General features: G+C 46.1%; 1 protein-coding gene across 1 annotated transcript; it reads left to right on the top strand.

Moving 5' to 3' along the window:
• The first annotated feature begins 1068 nt into the window (after positions 1-1068).
• Positions 1069-19025, top strand: vkorc1 (vitamin K epoxide reductase complex, subunit 1). Its single transcript, XM_084323652.1, has 3 exons — positions 1069-1379; positions 9843-9952; positions 14639-19025. Exons 1-3 carry the CDS (start codon positions 1186-1188, stop codon positions 14848-14850), a joined length of 516 nt encoding a protein of 171 aa, XP_084179778.1. The 5' UTR covers positions 1069-1185; the 3' UTR covers positions 14851-19025.
• The last annotated feature ends 425 nt before the right edge of the window (positions 19026-19450 follow it).

Below are 19450 nucleotides of genomic sequence, written 5' to 3'. Positions count from 1 at the left end.
CTGACTTTGTATCATTTGTTTTCTCAATAAAAAGAAAGTGTACTTGAGTTGTGATTTTCTGTTATTGAAGTGCTTTTTGAATATTCAGAAGTTAGTGACTAAAATAAGGGACTTGTGCGATCATTGACTCACAGGTCAATACAGCAGTAAGAACGCACCTCATGGGTCCTAGAGGAAAAACTGTTACGTCCAGATGAATTTAAAATGGGGGACCCTGATGTAAACAAGACGAAAGTCTTTCTCTGATCCCCTTAAACTGTATTGTACCCATTCTGCAATCTGTTAATACAATTTGCAATCAATCAATCAATCAATCAATCAATCAATTACCTTAGTCGTGTAGTAGTGTATCTTGTAGACCAGGCCCATTGCAAGTTGCTGGTCTGATATAACATTCGATTGAAATCACAACACACTCGAGAAACAAACATCGGACTGTCATCATTACAGTCAATATTCCAATGTACAGTTTTGCTTCTACAGTGTCCCCCACCCACCCCTCCTGCCCAACCCCCCCCCCCCCCCCCCCCCCCTCACCCAACCACCTCCAATGTACAGCCCCCCCCCCCCCCCCCCCCCCCAACCTCCTCCAATGTACAGTTTCTACGTCAAATGTATATACTCTCTTTTCTGGACTCTTTTTGTATCACAAACAGTACTGTATTTGCAAATCTGGTATGTCATAAATGTATAGATGTAGCAGTACTGTCTATCTATATGGCATATATATATCATGTTATGATGAATTGAAAATGGGGACCCTGATGTAAACAAGACGAAAGTCTTTCTCTGGTCTGCATCCCCTTAACAATTGTATGTATTGAGCTGTACTGTACTGTACCCATCTGCAATCTGTTAAAGTTTTCAATCAATCAAAAAAGACCAAAGTCCACACTTTTAAAAACGGGACCAGCCGTGGTGGCTCTCAAACCACCTCTGGAGAAACAGCTGCACTCAACCGTCCAATCGAATGCAGGGACACTGATTCCCTTCGACCAATCACAAGCTGCGATCTGTTTTTTAACACGTCGCTGTATTTGACCCACATAAAGAAATCCATGAGGAACGAGTGAAAAGCAGTTGTTTAGGTTGAAACAGTTGACCAGCTACACCGAGAGAGGCCTTGGACCTATTATATTATATATATATATATCATTTCTATATATATTTGTGTGTGTAATTAACATGGCAGCCGCTGCTGCTGCTGCTCCGGGGGTCCCTGCGTGGGAGAGGACAGCGCGCTTGTCTCTGTGCGTGTTCGGGTTGTTTCTCTCTGTTTATGCCCTGCACGTCGAGGTCTCTAAAGAACACGACCCAAACTACAGGGCCTTGTGCGACCTGGCAGAGTCTGTGAGCTGCTCCAAGGTGTTCACCTCCAGGTAGGCACTATTGTGTTCTGATTCTGTCTGTACATGCCCTGCATATATAATCCTACTGCATCTATATCTGTACATATCCCTTACCTACTCTTACTAGTTACACTGCTGGCCAGTATGACTTACTACCATAGTGTCTTTATACCTGCATCACTGTACATCTTAATACTACAACTCTGTACATCTGATTAGCACTGTTACTCAGTAGTACTAATTTATATATCTTTGCACTTTACTGTTACATGTGTGCACTCTGGTTGGATGCCAAACTTATGTTCGTTGTACTGTACTCGATACTGATTCACTAGGAACTGGCGCATCTCGATATAGTCTGTTATGATCATAGTGTATTAATACAGTATTATTAACTGAGGGGTTTTCCCTGCTCGCGTCGAGAGATGACTTTCTCCTGCATGACGTCACAGCTACGGCTCCGCCCCCTCTCGCTGCCACGTGTTACAACAGCATTCCTGAACTACTGACTGCTGTTGTTTTGGCATCATGATAGACTGACCTCTAACCTTTAAAAGCAGTTTTCATTAACCCCATATTTCATAAAGCCTTTAAACATTAAAAAAAATATTGCATTCACAGGACATACTTATACACCTGCATACAAGGGTGTAAAGTACTTGAGTAATTGTACTTCGTTACAATACTTAAGTACTGTTTTTGGGGATTTGTACTTTTCTCGAGTATTATTAGGTTTGTATACTTTTACTCAATTAAAAAAAAACATACTTTTTACTCCTTACATTTAAAATGCAGACCTACAAAGTACAATGTAAAAATCTTGCAGGTCCAACTATTTTAATTAGTATAATTGTTTCTCTGGCCGAACTAACATTAACGTTATTAATCCTGTGGCCGCACTTTATTTAAAAACAGATCAAATCCCCATCAATGGAAAATTAACCCGCCCATACCCATGCAGATTGGTCCTTGTGCAGGACTAGAAAGCGGGGATATTTGATTAAACACCTGCTATCAGAAGAATAGACAGTCAGAGTGACAAGCTACAGAAGATGGCCACAAACGATAGTACGAGTAATGAAGAGGACGAAACGGAACATTTCATTGCCCCGGAATAAAAAAAAGTTTTTACTTTTACTTTTTAGTACTTAAGTACATTTAAAAGTAGAAACTTTTTTACTTTTACTCAAGTGTGTTTTTAGCCAGATACTCTGACTTTTACTTGAGTACGATTTTGAGACAGTACCCATACTTTCACTTTAAGTATAATTTCTGGGTACTTTTTACACCCCTGCCTGTATATAACCCATATAACTCTGTATGATAGCATGTACAATAATGCTGTATATACATATATATTTATTCTTACATATATCTGACTTCTATATATTCTCATATATATCTATCAACATCTGTTTGTACATACCTGTATAATCATTTTTACATATCTGTATACTATATCTATATCTGTACATATCCCTGACCTACTCTTACTAGTTACTATATCTATATCTGTACATATCCCTTACCTACTCTTACTAGTTACTATATCATCTATAGACTATATCTGTACATTTCCCTTACCTACTCTTACTAGTTACACTGCTGGGCGCTGGCCAGTATGACTTACTGCCATAGTGTCTTTATACCTGTATCACTGTACATATTAATACTACAACTCTGTACATCTGATTAGCACTATTACTCAGTAGTACTAATTAGGGGTGTAACGGTACACGTACACGTATCCGTACTGAACCGTTTCAGTACTGGACCTTTGGTTCAGTACGCGCTGTGTACCGAACGAATGCAACGGTACGTTAACCACCAACGGAACGTGCGTGCAGAATTAAAAACTCCAAAGTTCACCCCTTCCCAAAATATAACTTGCGCAAAGGGCCGGATGTTCGTTCAGCCCACGCACAACACTGAGAGATTACCTGTAATTTAGCATAGCCTCATAGTGTGGCGAACACACACACACACACACCCTCTCTCAGTGCGTGAGGAGGATTGGTGCTAGATTGAGAAGTGGCTGTCTCTCGGAGATCAAATTAATGATAGTTTGCGGCATATAGAACGGACATTCATACACAGCAACGCGCCTCCAAACAAGGTGTGATAAACATGAATTGATATATTTTCCTTGGCATGAAACAGGAAATAGTATTTACCATTAGGGACCTGCATGATGCTTCTTTCTCTATTCAGTAACGTTTTACTGTGAGGGATGGCGGTTGTTGTTGTATTCCGTTCAATGACATCGCGTGTCTCCTATCCGTCATGCAGTGCATTCAGGCTCACAATCTAATATATATATATATTTTTTTAACAAGTCGATTATTCATTTGAATATAGAATATTCATTGACAGCCCTACTTAACAGTTACTGCATCACCCTGAGTGGAACATGGAAAGCCAAATAAATAAACTTAAACCTAAACTTTCCCTCACTGTACCGAAAACCTGTACCGATCCGTGACTTCAAAACCGAGGTACGTACCGAACCGTAGTTCTGTATCGTTAGTGGCTTAGCTTGGCATCGCTACTGCATCGCTACTGCACTATCTCGCGTACGTGCACGCGTACTGAATAAACCACAAATGTATCTCTAATACCAGTATTAGTCTGACCACACCCCTCATCAGCTTACCTTCATAAGCAGGTGTGTGGTCACCTGCTCTCCTCCTTCTCGCTTTCACCACAAGGAAGAGGTGCCTCGGTAGATCCCCACACTTGACACCATGATGGAAGAAATTGGATTAGGAACAGCTTGGGAAACAAGGATACGTTGACATCATATCTTTATTTTCTCTCTCACTATTTTCGAGGAAATACGGCGATATTGTCTTCGTACTGGAGTGTCTAGAAGATGATGATCATTCTAAAAACCCTCCACCGGTTTTCGTATTGGGAGCACGCCGCTGCATGCTTCTCAACTGCAGTTCCTTGCTGTGTTTGTTGGGGTGAAACCTGTCAGGCCACAGCTGAACTGTCGGACATGCCGCTGTTGTGAGGAGCGGTGCGTTCCAGGTTGGGTGAGTAGTGTTTGCTGGCGGGCTCCACTTGTCTGTTAGTGCTATGGGGGCTACTTGACAAAGTTTATGGAAACCGGCCCCAGGCTAGGGTCCTTTGTTTAGCCGTCTAGGCGACAGAAGGCCTTGGTCTGGCGACCATTATAGTTTTAACTAGTGGGCCGCGACCATTGACACTGGTGATCCCTGTGTGTTCTGGACGAGTGGATTCTCTCTGTCACCGTGTTAAGACCCCATCTTTCATATCCAAATGAGAGTATTCCTTCACGAGGGGATATGTGCATGTAATGTGCGATAGCGGCAGATTCATGTTCAAAGTCAGCTATACAGGCCAGTTGGTACTGTGCTGATTCCGCCGGACGTGGTAATGTCACCGTTGTGAAGCGGTGTTGACGTCTTGTTTTCTCTTTTCTCTTAAAAAGTGAGGAGGGTTCAGAACGGCGGCCTGTCTGGGTGAGTGTTATGTCATTGTTTACATGTTCATAGCTTACGGTTAGCCGGTCAGTGGCCTGGCGCGGGGTAGCTTAGCTTCTCGCGCGCCGCCGGGAGCTCGCTTCTGATCGCGTGCGTCGTTAGATCGGCGTCTCGCGAGCGGAAGCAATAGCACCCGAACGGTTGGAGCAGCCGTTAGCTTGATGCTATTCTGTTGAACGTGCTTTGATTTTAACATGTTTTACACTCTTGACCACGACGTCATCCTTGACAGGGGATGTTCGTCGACCCTGCCTGAGCCTAGACGGGGATTGCGTCAACAAAGAGGACTGTAGCGACTGGTGGAGCGGCGACGCTGCCCGGATCGAACAACACAGGACGGCTGTGTTCTACGGTGTCTTGTGACTGCACTTCGCTGATCTGCGTTCCGGGTAGGTACGGGGTTGGCCAGACCTCATAACACGTCTTCTGGTTTTACTTTGCTAAATGTATTGTGAATAACGGTGTTTTTTCCCAAAACGTGTGTTGTTGCAATGCATTTGGGATACGTTGCGGGTTGTGTGTGAGCTGTTTTTGTCACTGGCAGTTAGCTTCTCCGTGCAGATCGTGATGTATTGATCTGGTTGTTGTGTGAGAAACATCATGGTGTTTATGTGTACCGTGTACTCACTACTAAGGCAACTAACCTATGAAGCTATGCTTGGTGACAAGTGAGTAAAAGAATGTTCTTTCTCAGACTGTAATGACAATGAACAGTGAGTTCACACATTAACAGGTTTTCCTGTTTTAACTGGCCGTATTGAGGGTAAAATAGGAGGATTGTGTTTTTCACCCCCGGTTCCCTGGGGACTTTATCACCTCCTATCAGACATGTTGTGCATTAATTGTGTCTTTTGTGTGGTAGGGATACGATGTAACTCTTAGCTTGATTGCTGAGGTTGTGCTAAATCTGCTGGAGAAACTTATTTCCTAAAGGGAAATTGGTTTGGTTGCTGTCATGTGTGCTTAGCAAGGCCTGTGGTCGATACTAATCAAGAATGATGTATTCTCTCATTGTGAAAAAAAAAAAACGGCGTTCCTCTGTTGAGTGTTTTTGCCATTTTTTGTAGGTGATGATGGGTTGTGTGTGTCATGTGACCTACAACTGGGTTGTACTGGCCACAGAAGCACATGTGTATGTTGGACCGGGGTTCTTAGAGCCCTCTCTATTCTGTGTTTTTCCTTAGTAAAAATCAGATAGCAGGTTAGCTCGTGCGCTGTGTGGAGCTGTGAAACGCTTCATAGAGCTGACTATGACTGTGTCATATTCTCTTTTTGTCGTTACGTCGTATCATGGGTGTGGGGTCGTAAAGGGGTGAACTGGTAACCTTTCCTCTCCCCATTGTTCTGTCGGTCAGGGGTACACCCCCTGTCCTTCAAGGTTCCCGTCACGTGGCGGTTCGGCACGTTACGGGGGGGGGGGGGGGGGGGGGGGGGGAGGGAGTTCCTGGTCCCACGGCCTGGTATATTGGGCGTGTGCACCGCAGGAATTCCCCCGCCATGGAGTACGTCACCGTGCGCGTCTCTGTTGGTAGGACTTCCGTGTGCTGTTCAGGTCCATGTGATGGATCTGTTTTCAGGGGGGGTGGTCAGGGCTCCTCCTCACCAAGCGCCTACTCAGGCCTTCTGTGAGTTCGGACTCCTTCTTCCATGTGAGGAAGCCTCCATCAGAGTACAGAGCCTTCCTCCTCAGATTGTCAAAGTGAGTGGACCCTCTAGAAGGGTCCTTTTCTATTGTATGTATATTCGATTCAATTCGTTTATTGAGTGTGTATGGGTTCGGTGCCTCTTCCCCGGAGGCCCTAAAACCAGTTTTTTACATGGCTCAAGGTGCAATATATTCTTTTCAATCTGTACAGCTCGCGTGGGAAGTCTCTCTGGGGATCCCCGTCTCTTTCCTATGGGAGGGTGGTGGGATGTAAAAATGTGAACATTTTTTACCCCGGCTGTGTAGACTGGGATACATACTGTTGATGCTTCCTTCTTTCTATTCCAGAAGTGTTGGAGTTAGGGAGTGTCACACCCCTCTTGTCGTTCCCCTGGGCGCCTTGGGGATTCAATGACAGGTCTAAATAGCCTGTTCATTGATGGGGGTGTGTCCCGACGCACGTATAGTGCTAGCTCGCTGTAAACAGGCGATTGACTGGCACGCCTTGGTTGCTTGTGGTTGAAACAGCGTTTTTATAAAGCAACTGAGATGGGGGTTTTTCCTCTTCCGGCGACCACATCCCATGACCTGGGTGGGTTGTCGACGGATTCTCGTTCATGTCTGGGGGATGATGACAGGATGGATCTGAACATATGTAGTGGGGTCTCACGCCCTTGGGGTGGGCCACCAGGCGCGGTTCGTCCGAACGTCTGGGTGGCGCCTTCTTTTCATGTTAAGATCAACACGCATATCTGCCCTTCTCCTGGAGTAGGCATGTCGGTGTGGTTAGGGCACGGGACTGGTTCTGGTCACGCTGGTCCAGATCAGTTGAACCCGTTGTCCGCCGGGGATGCAGATCTGCTGTTCTGGTACCCTGAGGGACTTGGGCTTTTTTCAGGGGGAAAAATGCCAGGTCGGTCTGGGTGTCACAGGGTTAAGCGCTATGGAGACCCTGGTTGGGTATGTTTTTACTCAGCACTGTCGTCATGGCTTACAGCCATGCCATTCTGTACGCGCTCGATCTCGTCGGATCTCGGCCGCTACACAGGTTGGTCCTGGTTAGTACTTGGTTGGGAGACCGCCGGGGAATACCAGGTACGGTGTGCTTAGGGGCTGGTTCTCCATTATTTTTCGCTCCTCTCTCACGCATGGCGAAGAGGGGCCTGTGGGGGTGGTTTTTTGACCTCCTCTGGTGACCCTGTGCTTCCCGTACCGCCAGGCCCGGTCCGAAGTGATGTTTGCGACCCGTAGGCCTGGGTTAACCCTTTTTGGAAACTGAAACACTTGTACTGCGGTATAGCCGGTGTATACCCGCAGGTGTGTTTTGGAGTTTTTTCTTGAGGGGTTATAGGAACAACCACCGCATTGGGTAACACCGAGGTGGTTGATTCCCTGGTGTGTTGGAGCAGTGTCAACTCCCGGGTTCACCGTTTGAGGGTGCCCCTGCACGTTCATGACGTCTGCCAATCGTGTCAGCCTTCTCTGCCTCGACCCCTCTGGGTGGGGGTTGTTAAATGGAGGCTTGGTCATGCAACACCGCCAGCTTACGCTCCTTCCGCCGGGGCGGCTGTGTTCAGCTGTCCCCTCTGGCGCCTGTCTCGTCCGCAGTCTCCAGGCTAGGGTTAACAGCCTGTTGCCTGGTTTTTCCCCGGTGCGCTGCCTGCTTCCGTTGGTTAACCTTTTTTGTGTGCTTACGGCCATGCTGACTGCCTATTCTGCAGGGTCAGTGTGCCAGGCGGTGTACTATTGGGGGGACGGGGCCCGCTCGGCTTACGGCCATACCGACCTGAACACGCCCGATCTCGTCCGATCTCGGAAGCTGGGCAGGTTCTGGCCTGGTTGGTTCCGCCTGGGAATACCAGGTGCAGTAACTGAGGGGCCTTTGTCCGAATACGCTGGCGATGTGGGGGGCGGGGCACTACGTGCCCACCTGGTGGGGTCTTGATGCTGGCATCATGGACTTCTCCGGGCCCCCATTCTAGGGAGTCCAGTCCTTTTGGTGGGTCTGGGTCTTCCTTCGTGCTCCGCTGCTACGGCCTTGCCACGGGGTTGGGTTTGCCCTTGACCCCGTGATTCTGGGGGCAGTAACGAGGTTGTTCCTCCGTTCGTTCCCGGGTGGCATGCGGGTTGTGCGTGTGTGTAGTCGTGGGGTCAAGCCACGGTCTGCTCACCCTGTGCGTTGAGTTGCTTGAGTGCCTCTTCGCACGGTCGGGTCCGTCGCCCTCCCGTGACGTCCCTAATAGGGGGGCTACCCTCCATTAGGGGGGGTCGGGGGGGCTCGGCCCTCCCTGTTCTGATGGTTTTGGGGGGCTGTCAGCGGGGTGTATTTGTCAGCCAAGTGGCTCCGCTTGGCCTCCCTTGTGCAGTAGCGATGCCAAGCTAAGCCACTAACGATACAGAACGTTAGGTTATGACTATAACCAAGTTCTGTTAGTTAGGGGCGATGCTTGGCATCGGACGGCCGCTGCAGCCCTTGTCCTCACCTTGTGGTGAAAGCTTGGGAAGGAGGAGAGCAGGTGACCACACACCTGCTTATGAAGGTAAGCTGATGAGGGGTGTGGTCAGACTAATACTGGTATTAGAGGTACATTTGTGGTTTATTCAGTACGCGTGCACGTACGCGAGATAGTGCAGTAGCGATGCAGTAGCGATGCCAAGCATCGCCCCTAACTAACAGAACTTGGTTATAGTCATAACCTAACGTTTTTGTATACCGTAATGTTACACCCCTAGTACTACTAATGTATATACTTTATACCCAGTTTAATCACCTGTACATTGTATATTACTAATGCACTTTATTGTTTATAAGTTTGGATGCCAAACTTCTTTTCATTGTACTGTACTTGTGCTGCATGATGACGATACATCTGAATCGAATCTAAATAAACATCTGGAAACGTATTTGAAGTACTGATTTGATTTGATTTGATGTTTTTTATTTCCGTGTCTTACATACAGGTGTATGCCCAGCCCATATGGGCTTACAAGACACATAAACAATAAGTATACTTGACAAATTACTTGACAAATTATGACATTGACAATAGGTTATATAGTTATAGACTTATAGACCAAGATGGCCACAAAAAAAAAGAAAACACAATAAGACGTAATGTAACAAGCTGTAAGCAATGTATGTAAACAAAGAAACAAGAGGAATTCATATACAATTATATAGGATATAGTGTGTTTAGTCTCAAGTGCCATGATTTCTCCAAAAATCCTGCAAAACTGAAGATGTCCTCCACAAAAAAACAACTGAACATACAACTCTCAGATTGCCAAAACAGATTTACAATTTGAATTTACTGACTGCTCTGTGTCCTTCTCTGGCAGATGGGGACGTGGGTTCGGCCTGGTTCAGTTCTTCGTGGCTCCAGACAATTTCCTGAACCAGCCCAACAGCATCCTGGGCATCATCTTCTACACTCTGCAGCTGGGCCTGGGTCAGCCCCCCCCCACACACACACTAATTATACTCTGCAGTCACCCCCCCCCCCTTATACTCTGCAGCCCCCCCCCCCCCCCCCCCACCACACTAATTACACTCTGCAGCCTCACCCCCCCCCCACCACACTAATTACACTGCAGCCTCACCCCCCCACCACACTAATTACACTCTGCAGCCCCCCCCCCACCACACTAATTACACTCTGCAGCCTCACCCCCCCCCCCACCACACTAATTACACTGCAGCCTCACCCCCCCCCCACTAATTACACTGCAGCCTCACCCCCCCCCCACTAATTACACTGCAGCCTCACCCCCCCCACCCTACTAATTACACTGCAGCCTCACCCCCCCCCCACCACACTAATCACACTCTGCAGCCTCACCCCCCCCCCCCACTAATTACACTGCAGCCTCACCCCCCCCCCACCACACTAATCACACTCTGCAGCCTCACCCCCCCCCCACCACACTAATCACACTCTGCAGCCTCACCCCCCCCCCCCCCCACACTAATCACACTCTGCAGCCTCACCCCCCCCCCCCCCACTAATTACACTGCAGCCTCAACCCCCCCCCACCACACTAATCACACTCTGCAGCCTCACCCCCCCCCCCACCACACTAATTACACTCTGCAGCCTCACCCCCCCACACTAATCACACTCTGCAGCCTCACCCCCCCACACTAATCACACTCTGCAGCCTCACCCTCCCCCACCACACTAATCACACTCTGCAGCCTCACCCCCCCACACTAATCACACTCTGCAGCCTCACCCTCCCCCACCACACTAATCACACTCTGCAGCCTCACCCTCCCCACCACACTAATTACACTCTGCAGCCCCCCCCCACCACACCAATTACACTGCAGTCTCACCCCCCCCCCCCCCCCCCCCACCACACTAATTACACTACAGCCTCCCCCCACCACACTAATTACACTGCAGCCTCACCCCCCCCCCCCCCACCACACTAATTACACTCTGCAGCCCCCCCCCCCCCCCACCACCACACTAATTACACTCTGCAGCCCCCCCCCCCCCCCACCACCACACTAATTACACTCTGCAGCCTAACCCCCCCTCCCACCACCACACTAATCACACTCTGCAGCCCCCCCCCCCCCACACACACTAATTACACTGCAGTCCGTCCCCCCCCCCCCCCCCCCCCACATTACACTGGGCCTCGTCAGCCTCACCCCCCCCCCCCCCCCCCCCCCACACTAATTACACTGTCTGGGTTTTTGTGTATTTAGACCAGGGACCCATGTTTTTAGAGAAAAAGTATGTTGCAGCATAGTTTCAGAGCCGTAGACTTCAGAGAGAGCCATAGATATTGATTCCCCCCAGTGTCAATCACATTCATATTGATCCCCCCCAGTGTCAATCACATTCTATTGATCCCCCCAGTGTCAATCACAATCATATTGATCCCCCCAGTGTCAATCACATTCTATTGATCCCCCCCAGTGTCAATCACATTCATATTGATCCCCCCAGTGTCAATCACATTCTAAATTGGGCAACAGTGTCTCAGGAGGTAGAGCGGTCGTCTGTTAATCAGAAGGTTAGGGTTAGACAGTGTCTCAGGAGGTAGAGTCTGGTAATCAGAAAGTTAGGGTTAGACAGTGGCTCAGGAGCATAGGCGGCGGATGGGCTTATGTTCTAGGTAGGCTGTATTGGGAACGCCCCCTCGCGCGTAGCGTGAGAAAAATTTGACCTTTTATTTTTGGTTTCACGCAAACTGTCCAGGTTCTGATTTCATATACACACACACTACTAGGCTATACTACAGCGAGCCCCACTCATTTATATATAGTGCAAATTAAGTGTTCAAATGAAGGCATCCAATAATATATGAACCATTGTCTTACCTTAATGCAGATAAATGCGACGTTTCGTCTTGGTGAGAATTGAATCACAAGTTAATAATAATTTAGGACCTGCTCCGAGGTCATCAATTGGCACACATGCGATGCATGCATGCAATTCGTATCTGCGATTAACCCATCCCGTCGTCCTTCCCCCCCAAGGGCAGCCGGGAGCAGACAGGCGTCAACGTGAGCCGCGCCAGGGGACCAATCCAAGTGCTCCTGTCCGTCTTCGTCAAGGACGCCACAGCGTTAGCGATCTTGTTGTTGTGCATGTTTTTCCATTGGGTTTATCTTATCGGGGGGGAAACCCTTGCGAGCACGGGGAGAACATGCAAACTCCACACAGAAAGGCCTGGGAGATACCCCACCTGGGTAACTGGCATCATGGAAACCTGGTCCCCAAGCGGGAATCGAACCCTGGACCTTCTTGCTGTGAGGCGACAGTGTTAACCACTACACCACCAGTGTTAACCACTACACCACCGTGCCGCTTTTTTTTTCTTGCAATGAAGTGAAAGTTTTTCGTAATTTAGATCTCATCATGCTTTGAAAACAATGTACATACAGTAGCTCTAAAAAGTTTCCACGATTTGATGAACTCGGACTCTCATCATGTCCTCTTAGAGCAAGCCCTTGTTTGCCAAGATAAAACAACATACAGCCTCAGGTGATCGCTAGTTATGCCTCCTCGCTTCTCTACAAAGCGATCGGCGGGCTGAAATTCAGAACACAGATGTTTGCTTTACTCTGCCTGCGGGATCAGATTCAGGATGATCATGTGAATGATGTGATTGGCCACATTATTTAACCTGAGCCTATGCGTGATTGGTTACTGCCTGTATACCTGGAATGTTAAACGCTGCCACAGATTGACACCTTCGTCGTTGACACCTCGGCCAGCGAGCCGGCTGCAGCACAAGACACACACTAGCCAGCAGCCTGCGCATATATATTATATACATTTCAACAGTAGCGGCCGCTGGCGCTGGTGCCTTGTGGTTCGCAGTTCGCGTTAATAGGTCGAGTTGAAAATGTAATGCTCTGAGATGCTCTGGAGCAATCTCTCTCGGTCTCTCGGATCAATCAAATCAAATAATTAACACATGTATGTTGTCATTTTAAACAACTCACCATTCATTCATTATGCATTAGCAGCAGCTAAATTATGTTTATAATGTTTGTATAATGTTTATACAAACGGGTGCGACACACACACACACAGACAGGCTGCCTAATTCTGCAGTATGCCCAATATTATTTATATATAAATGCTAAATATTTACATCAGACATGTACAGACAATGTACAAACAAACAATAATTCTACATATTAGGTACAGGCAAGCATATGGTGTTAGAGTTCTGCAGGGATGTTGTTGACAAGTTCTTTTTTAACCATGTTTTGAAGTGGGGGTGGGTGGGGGCTCCTGCCAGTCTTCAGTGTATTCAGGCCGTCTGGAATGTTAAGTGTCACCACACCTATCCATTGACGGACCCCAGCCCCCCCACACACACACAGGTACACAGGGGAAAAAAATAAAGGCTACATTTTTTTTTTTTTTTTTTTTTTTTTTTTTTAAATAAATAAAAATAATGTGTCGACTGGTCTGGGAAGGCACAGCCTGCCCCAGCCTTATACACCCGCCGCCCATGCTCAGGAGGTAGAGAGGTCGTCTGGTAATCAGAAGGTTAGGGTTAGACAGTGTCTCAGGAGGTAGAGTCTGGTAATCAGAAGGTTAGAGTTAGACAGTGTCTCAGGAGGTAGTGTCTGGTAATCAGAAGGTTAGGGTTAGACAGTGGCTCAGGAGGTAGAGTCTGGTAATCAGAAGGTTAGGGTTAGACAGTGTCTCAGGAGGTAGAGTCTGGTAATCAGAAGGTTAGGGTTGGACAGTGTCTCAGGAGGTAGAGTCTGGTAATCAGAAGGTTAGGGTTAGACAACTGTCTCAGGAGGTAGAGTTTGGTAATCAGAAGGTTAGGGTTAGACAGTGTCTCAGGAGGTAGAGCGGTCGTCTGGTAATCAGAAGGTTAGGGTTAGACAGTGTCTCAGGAGGTAGAGTCTGGTAATCAGAAGGTTAGGGTTAGATAGTGTCTCAGGAGGTAGAGTGGTCGTCTGGTAATCAGAAGGTTAGGGTTAGACAGTGTCTCAGGAGGTAGAGTCTGGTAATCAGAAGGTTAGGGTTAGACAGTGTCTCAGGAGGTAGAGTCTGGTAATCAGAAGGTTAGGGTTAGACAGTGGCTCAGGAGGTAGAGCGGTCATCTGGTAATCAGAAGGTTAGGGTTAGACAGTGTCTCAGGAGGTAGAGTCTGGTAATCAGAAGGTTAGGGTTAGACAGTGGCTCAGGAGGTAGAGAGGTCGTCTGGTAATAAGAAGTTTAGGGTTAGACAGTGTCTCAGGAGGTAGAGTCTGGTAATCAGAAGGTTAGGGTTAGACAGTGTCTCAGGAGGTAGAGCGGTTGTCTGGTAATCAGAAGGTTAGGGTTAGACAGTGTCTCAGGAGGTAGAGCGGTCGTCTGGTAATCAGAAGGTTAGGGTTAGACAGTGTCTCAGGAGGTAGAGAGGTCGTCTGGTAATCTGAAGGTTCCTGGTTCGATTCCGTCTCCTCCCGGCAGCGTGTCGAAGTGTCCTCGAGCAAGACACTTAACCCCTAACTGCTCCTGATGACGCCGCCTCCGTGTGTGAACGGTTGAATGTGAGGCATGAGTTGTAAAGCGCTTTGGATAAAACCATTTAAGTGGTTCAGTAAATAGGTTTTACTAAAGGTTAAAGGTCAGTCAGCTGGATGTTCCCTGTGCTTCCTGCAGGTCTGTCCGCCTCCCAGAGAGCCGCGGTGCTTCTTGTCTCCACCTCCTGGATGTCGGTGGCCGGCTCCGTCTACCTGGCCGGCGTGCTCCTCTTCGTCCTCGGAGACTTCTGCATGGTCTGCGTCTCCACCTACGCCGTCAACTTCGCCTTGCTCTTCACCAATCAGACGCGGAGGAGAGGGCTCCAGGCGGTCAAGCAGAAGTCTGGATAGAGAACGGGACGGATTTCAAGCCTTCGTTTGTCTGTTTGATGTGATGGTTTCAAGCCTTGGTTTGTCTGTTTGATGTGATGGTTTCAAGCCTTGGTTTGTCTGTTTGAGGTGATGGTTTCAAGCCTTGGTTTGTCTGTTTGATGTGATGGTTTCAAAACTTTCAAGCCTTGGTTTGTCTGTTTGATGTGATGGTTTGCCTTGGTTTGTCTGTTTGAGGTGATGGTTTCCTGAAAACCCATGATGGTGATGACCATTCTGGTGGCCATTCTGGACGATGGCGTTAAAGATGTGAAGACGGCCTCGACCTAAACGTCACATTTTCAATGCCGTCGTCTAAGAAAGGATCGTTGTCAAAGAATATAATGTTGTTCCTGTTTATCACAGTGTTACTGCTCTATCTCCAGCTCCATCTCACTTAAAATATGTAAATAAAGTAATTATCGACCTGGAAAAAGGTACATATTGTATGTTATGTTATAGCCATAAGTAATATATTGACGTATTTACAAAAATGAACAAATAAGTACATATATTACACATTCAACATTTTTAACTGTCAATGTTTTTTGAAAACATTTGAGTTCCCCTGCTGGGGAACAAACCCAGGACGCTCACATGGGAGCCTTTACCTCAAGAAGCTAACCCTAACCTTAAACACTGTGTCCTTAAACTAACCAAAACTAGTACAAAACGCCGCTGCCAGACTGTTGACCAGAACCCGTAAGAGAGACCACATCACCCCTGTCCTTGCATCCCTTCATTGGCTTCCAGTACGCTACAGGATAGATTTTAAAGTTCTCCTATTTGTTTTTAAAGCCTTTAATGGTCAGCCCCCCTCCTACATCTCAGACCTCCTATTCCAACACCAGGTCCCTCAGGTCAGCCGATCAGAGGCTCCTGACAGTCCGGAGGTCTAACCTTAACCACACTGTTACCTTAAACTAACCATAACATTAAGGTAACAGTGTTGTTACGGTTATGGTTAGTTTAAGGTAACAGTGTGGTTAGGGTTATGGTTAGTTTAAGGTAACAGTGTGGTTAAGGCTAGGGTTATTAATGTTATGGTTAGTTTAAGGTAACAGTGTGGGGTTAGGGTTAATGTTATGGTTATCAATCAATCAGATTTATTTATATAGCACATTTAACATGACACATGTCAAAGTGCTTTACAGAGGGTAGATACATAGATACATATAGACAACGATCACAACTCCGTTTTACGGGAGGGCACACAGGCAGGCACACAGGAAAACAGGGCATGAGTCAGTGAACGGGAAAAGCTAATAGGTAGAAGTGGGTTTTGAGCCTAGATTTGAAGGCATCTATCGAGGGGGCAAGCCTAATGGAGGTGGGGATGCTGTTCCACAGTTCAGGGGCTGCGACAGCAAAGGCACGGCCGACCCTGAGCTTAACCACACTGTTACCTTAAACTAACTATAACATTAACCCTTAACCACACTGTTATCTTTTCTCTGTGATGCATTGTGTTTTTGTTCTGTCTCTTATCACTTGAATGGTTCTTGCTTTTTATTTTTATATTTTATTTCTGCTGTATGTAAAGCACTTTGTGAGTTATCTCTGTGAAAAGTGCTATATAAATAAACTTTGCTTGCTTGCTTGCTTGCTTGCTTGCTTGCTTGCTTACTTACTTACTTACTTACTTACTTACTTACTTACTTACTTACTTACTTACTTACTTACTTACTTACTTACTTAAACTAACCATAACATTAACCCTAGCCTTAACCACACTGTTACCTTAAACTAACCATAACCCTAACCTTAACCACACTGTTACCTTAAACTAACCATAACCTTAACCACACTGTTACCTTAAACTAACTATAACATTAACCCTAACCTTAAGCACACTGTTACCTTAAACTAACCGTAACCCTAACCTTAACCACACTGTTACCTTAAACTAACTATAACATTAACCCTAACCTTAACCACACTGTTACCTCAAACTAACCATAACCCCACTGTTACCTTAAACTAACTATAACATTAACCCTAACCTTAACCACACTGTTACCTTAAACTAACCATAACCCTAACCTTAACCACACTGTTACCTTAAACTAACTATAACATTAACCCTAACCTTAACCACACTGTTACCTTAAACTAACCATAACCTTAACCACACTGTTACCTTAAACCAGTGGTTCTCCATCTCTTGCTGTCAGGACCTCCTTCCAGGGCCCCGTTCCATGTACGTGGTTCAACTAAGTCGATCAACATGTCCATTATCCAGCTTCAGTTAACCCGATGTTCAAAGCCGGGATTTTCCTGTTTCACAAAGGAGGATTCAGTCTCGTTAACTCAAGCCAGACTTGAGAGTCAGGCTCAAGTCAGGCTAGATGCGCGCTCCCGTTTTAGGTGGAAAGCCAGCACGTATCGATGGCAGAGACCCTGATTCTCAACGGCATTGATTGATTAATTGATTTAAGACTTTATTGACAGATTGCAATAGGCTCAATCGCCTCGCCGACAAGTTAAATGCGTTATCTATAGGCTAATTCTAAGTCCCTCATTACCTCAATCAATCAGATTATATTTCTTTAAACTTGCCTGCTGGATTGAATAATCAAATGAGATCCTGCTAGCGAAAATTATTAGTTAACTGTTATACAGAATTACGATACGGCTCTCTTACCCATTGATTGATGTATAGTCAATCTTTTACTTATCTTCTCTGTGGTGTAACGGGTTCTTCTTTTGACTTTCACACGGACGACCGGGGTTCAAGGCCCTAGTCTTTTCCTTCTTTTTGCAATATAGGAATAATTCAATTTGGTGCACGTTGAGAGCTATATAAAGAATGACATCCTCAATGCATGTAGATTTATAATATTTTAACTTAAAACCAGGCTACTTTGGCGTATAATCATTAATATTATATTCAAAAAAATCATATTGGAAACACGGGGATTTGAACCCCGGTCGCTGAACTGGCAGGGATGAGCACTACCGCTGGGCCACTGGGCCAGATGGGATAAATTCATTGTTTATACATTAATGAACGAGAGACCCGTGTTTAGAATATCCGTTGTTTTGAATGAAGTTTATCTCTTCATCCTCATTCATTAATGTGACGTCAACGGCTCATTCAATTTCTCAAATCCGTCAAACAGCGCATCTCATCAGACATCTTAATCCCAGTTACAATTAAAATAACCACATCATGTGTACATCGCACGAGCGAGCGCCACCGTCGCCACGGTATATATAACGTGCATTATTTAGGACAAAGTGAATTTAATATCAGCATTTTGGGTCTATTTTACATTTCAAAAGCCCCCTCTGGAAGAATGGAGCACAAAAACGTAATTCAGAATGGTATAATGCAGATCGTAGACTGTGGGAATAGTTTCAGGAAACGGGCTGTCACTTCTTTGCGGGGGCGTGGCGATAGTTCAGGCTAACTTGAACTTGAACTCTGCTTTCGAGCAGGCTCAAACTTTTGGATATGTTGTCATGGTGATTTGGGAAATCCAGGTACATGAAATCGGAAAGTCAGGCTAACACAGTTAGCCTGATAAAGTTATCCGGCTAACTCGGTTATCCCGGTACATGGAACGGGGCCCAGGACCAACATGTTTTGCCCCCTCATCCCAAACTAAATAGTCATGAAATGGGTCAAGTTTAAATGTATTGAACATTTGAAATAACATCTATATCATGAGCTTAACGACTTGTTAACGACTTAACAATAACATTCTACACCAGTAACAATAACCAGAAACTGGATTGTTAAAGATAATTAGTCTAATCCATGTCTCACACACACACGCACACACACAATGTGCAACATAATATCCTTCCAGAATAAAGTATTATTTAATAAAACATTTTAAATTATCGATGTTCAAGGGATGCTCCTCAGCAGCTTTAAAAATAATATATATTTTTAGATTGTTTTCATAAAACTACAGTCTGGACCTTCAGAACCTGCAGTGAAATCGAGTCCAGGACTGATTTTCATGACGCATGACTCGGACTCGGAAGGTGCAGACGAGGACTCAGATTGTTAATTGATAAATACAATTATTTATAATAAATTTAAAAAATGTAATGGACCCTAATCATTTGGCATAAGATATTGATGGCTAAGTGCATTTGTTTTGCTATTGTGTCACAAAGTAAATAAACTCCCTTTGAAACAGTGACCGCTGTGTGTTTAATGTGGACCTTTTTTAATTCGTACGTCACCTCTTTGACTGCCAGAGTGGAGTGGACTCGACCTTGATGACTCAGACTTGGACTCGGACTAGGGTAATACTAATGGGGACTCGACTCGGACTTGACTCAGGCTCTTCTTTGGTGACTTGGACTCAGACTCAAACACTGGGGACTCGAGACTCGACTCTGGCTCTTCTTTGGTGACTTGGACTCTGACTCAAACACTGGGGACTCGAGACTCGACTACACCACTGGCCTCCTGTTACTAAAATAGGGTGGAAACCTGACTTTAAGAAATGATAATAATGTGTGCTCGTGGTGTTTATTATTATTTAGTCTATGTCAGGGGTTCTCAAACCTTTTCATACCGCGACCCCATTTTATTTAGGATTTTTTTTGGGGACGCCACACT

The sequence above is a fragment of the Notolepis coatsorum genome (genome assembly GCF_963971535.1).
Source record: "Notolepis coatsorum genome assembly, chromosome: 10".
NCBI classification, from domain to species: domain Eukaryota; kingdom Metazoa; phylum Chordata; class Actinopteri; order Aulopiformes; family Paralepididae; genus Notolepis; species Notolepis coatsorum.
Note: the sequence above shows the minus strand (reverse complement) of the source record. Positions and strands in the feature narration are given on the sequence as shown.

What these genes read in the sequence shown, in the direction of transcription:
- vkorc1 (XM_084323652.1), top strand. Translation starts at nt 1,186, where the DNA reads ATGGCAGCCGCTGCTGCTGCTGCTCCGGGGGTCCCTGCGTGGGAGAGG. An exon ending in TCCAAGGTGTTCACCTCCAG is followed by an intron (nt 1,380 to 9,842) that starts GTAGGCACTATT and finishes CTTCTCTGGCAG; the next exon opens with ATGGGGACGTGGGTTCGGCC. An exon ending in CACTCTGCAGCTGGGCCTGG is followed by an intron (nt 9,953 to 14,638) that starts GTCAGCCCCCCC and finishes TGCTTCCTGCAG; the next exon opens with GTCTGTCCGCCTCCCAGAGA.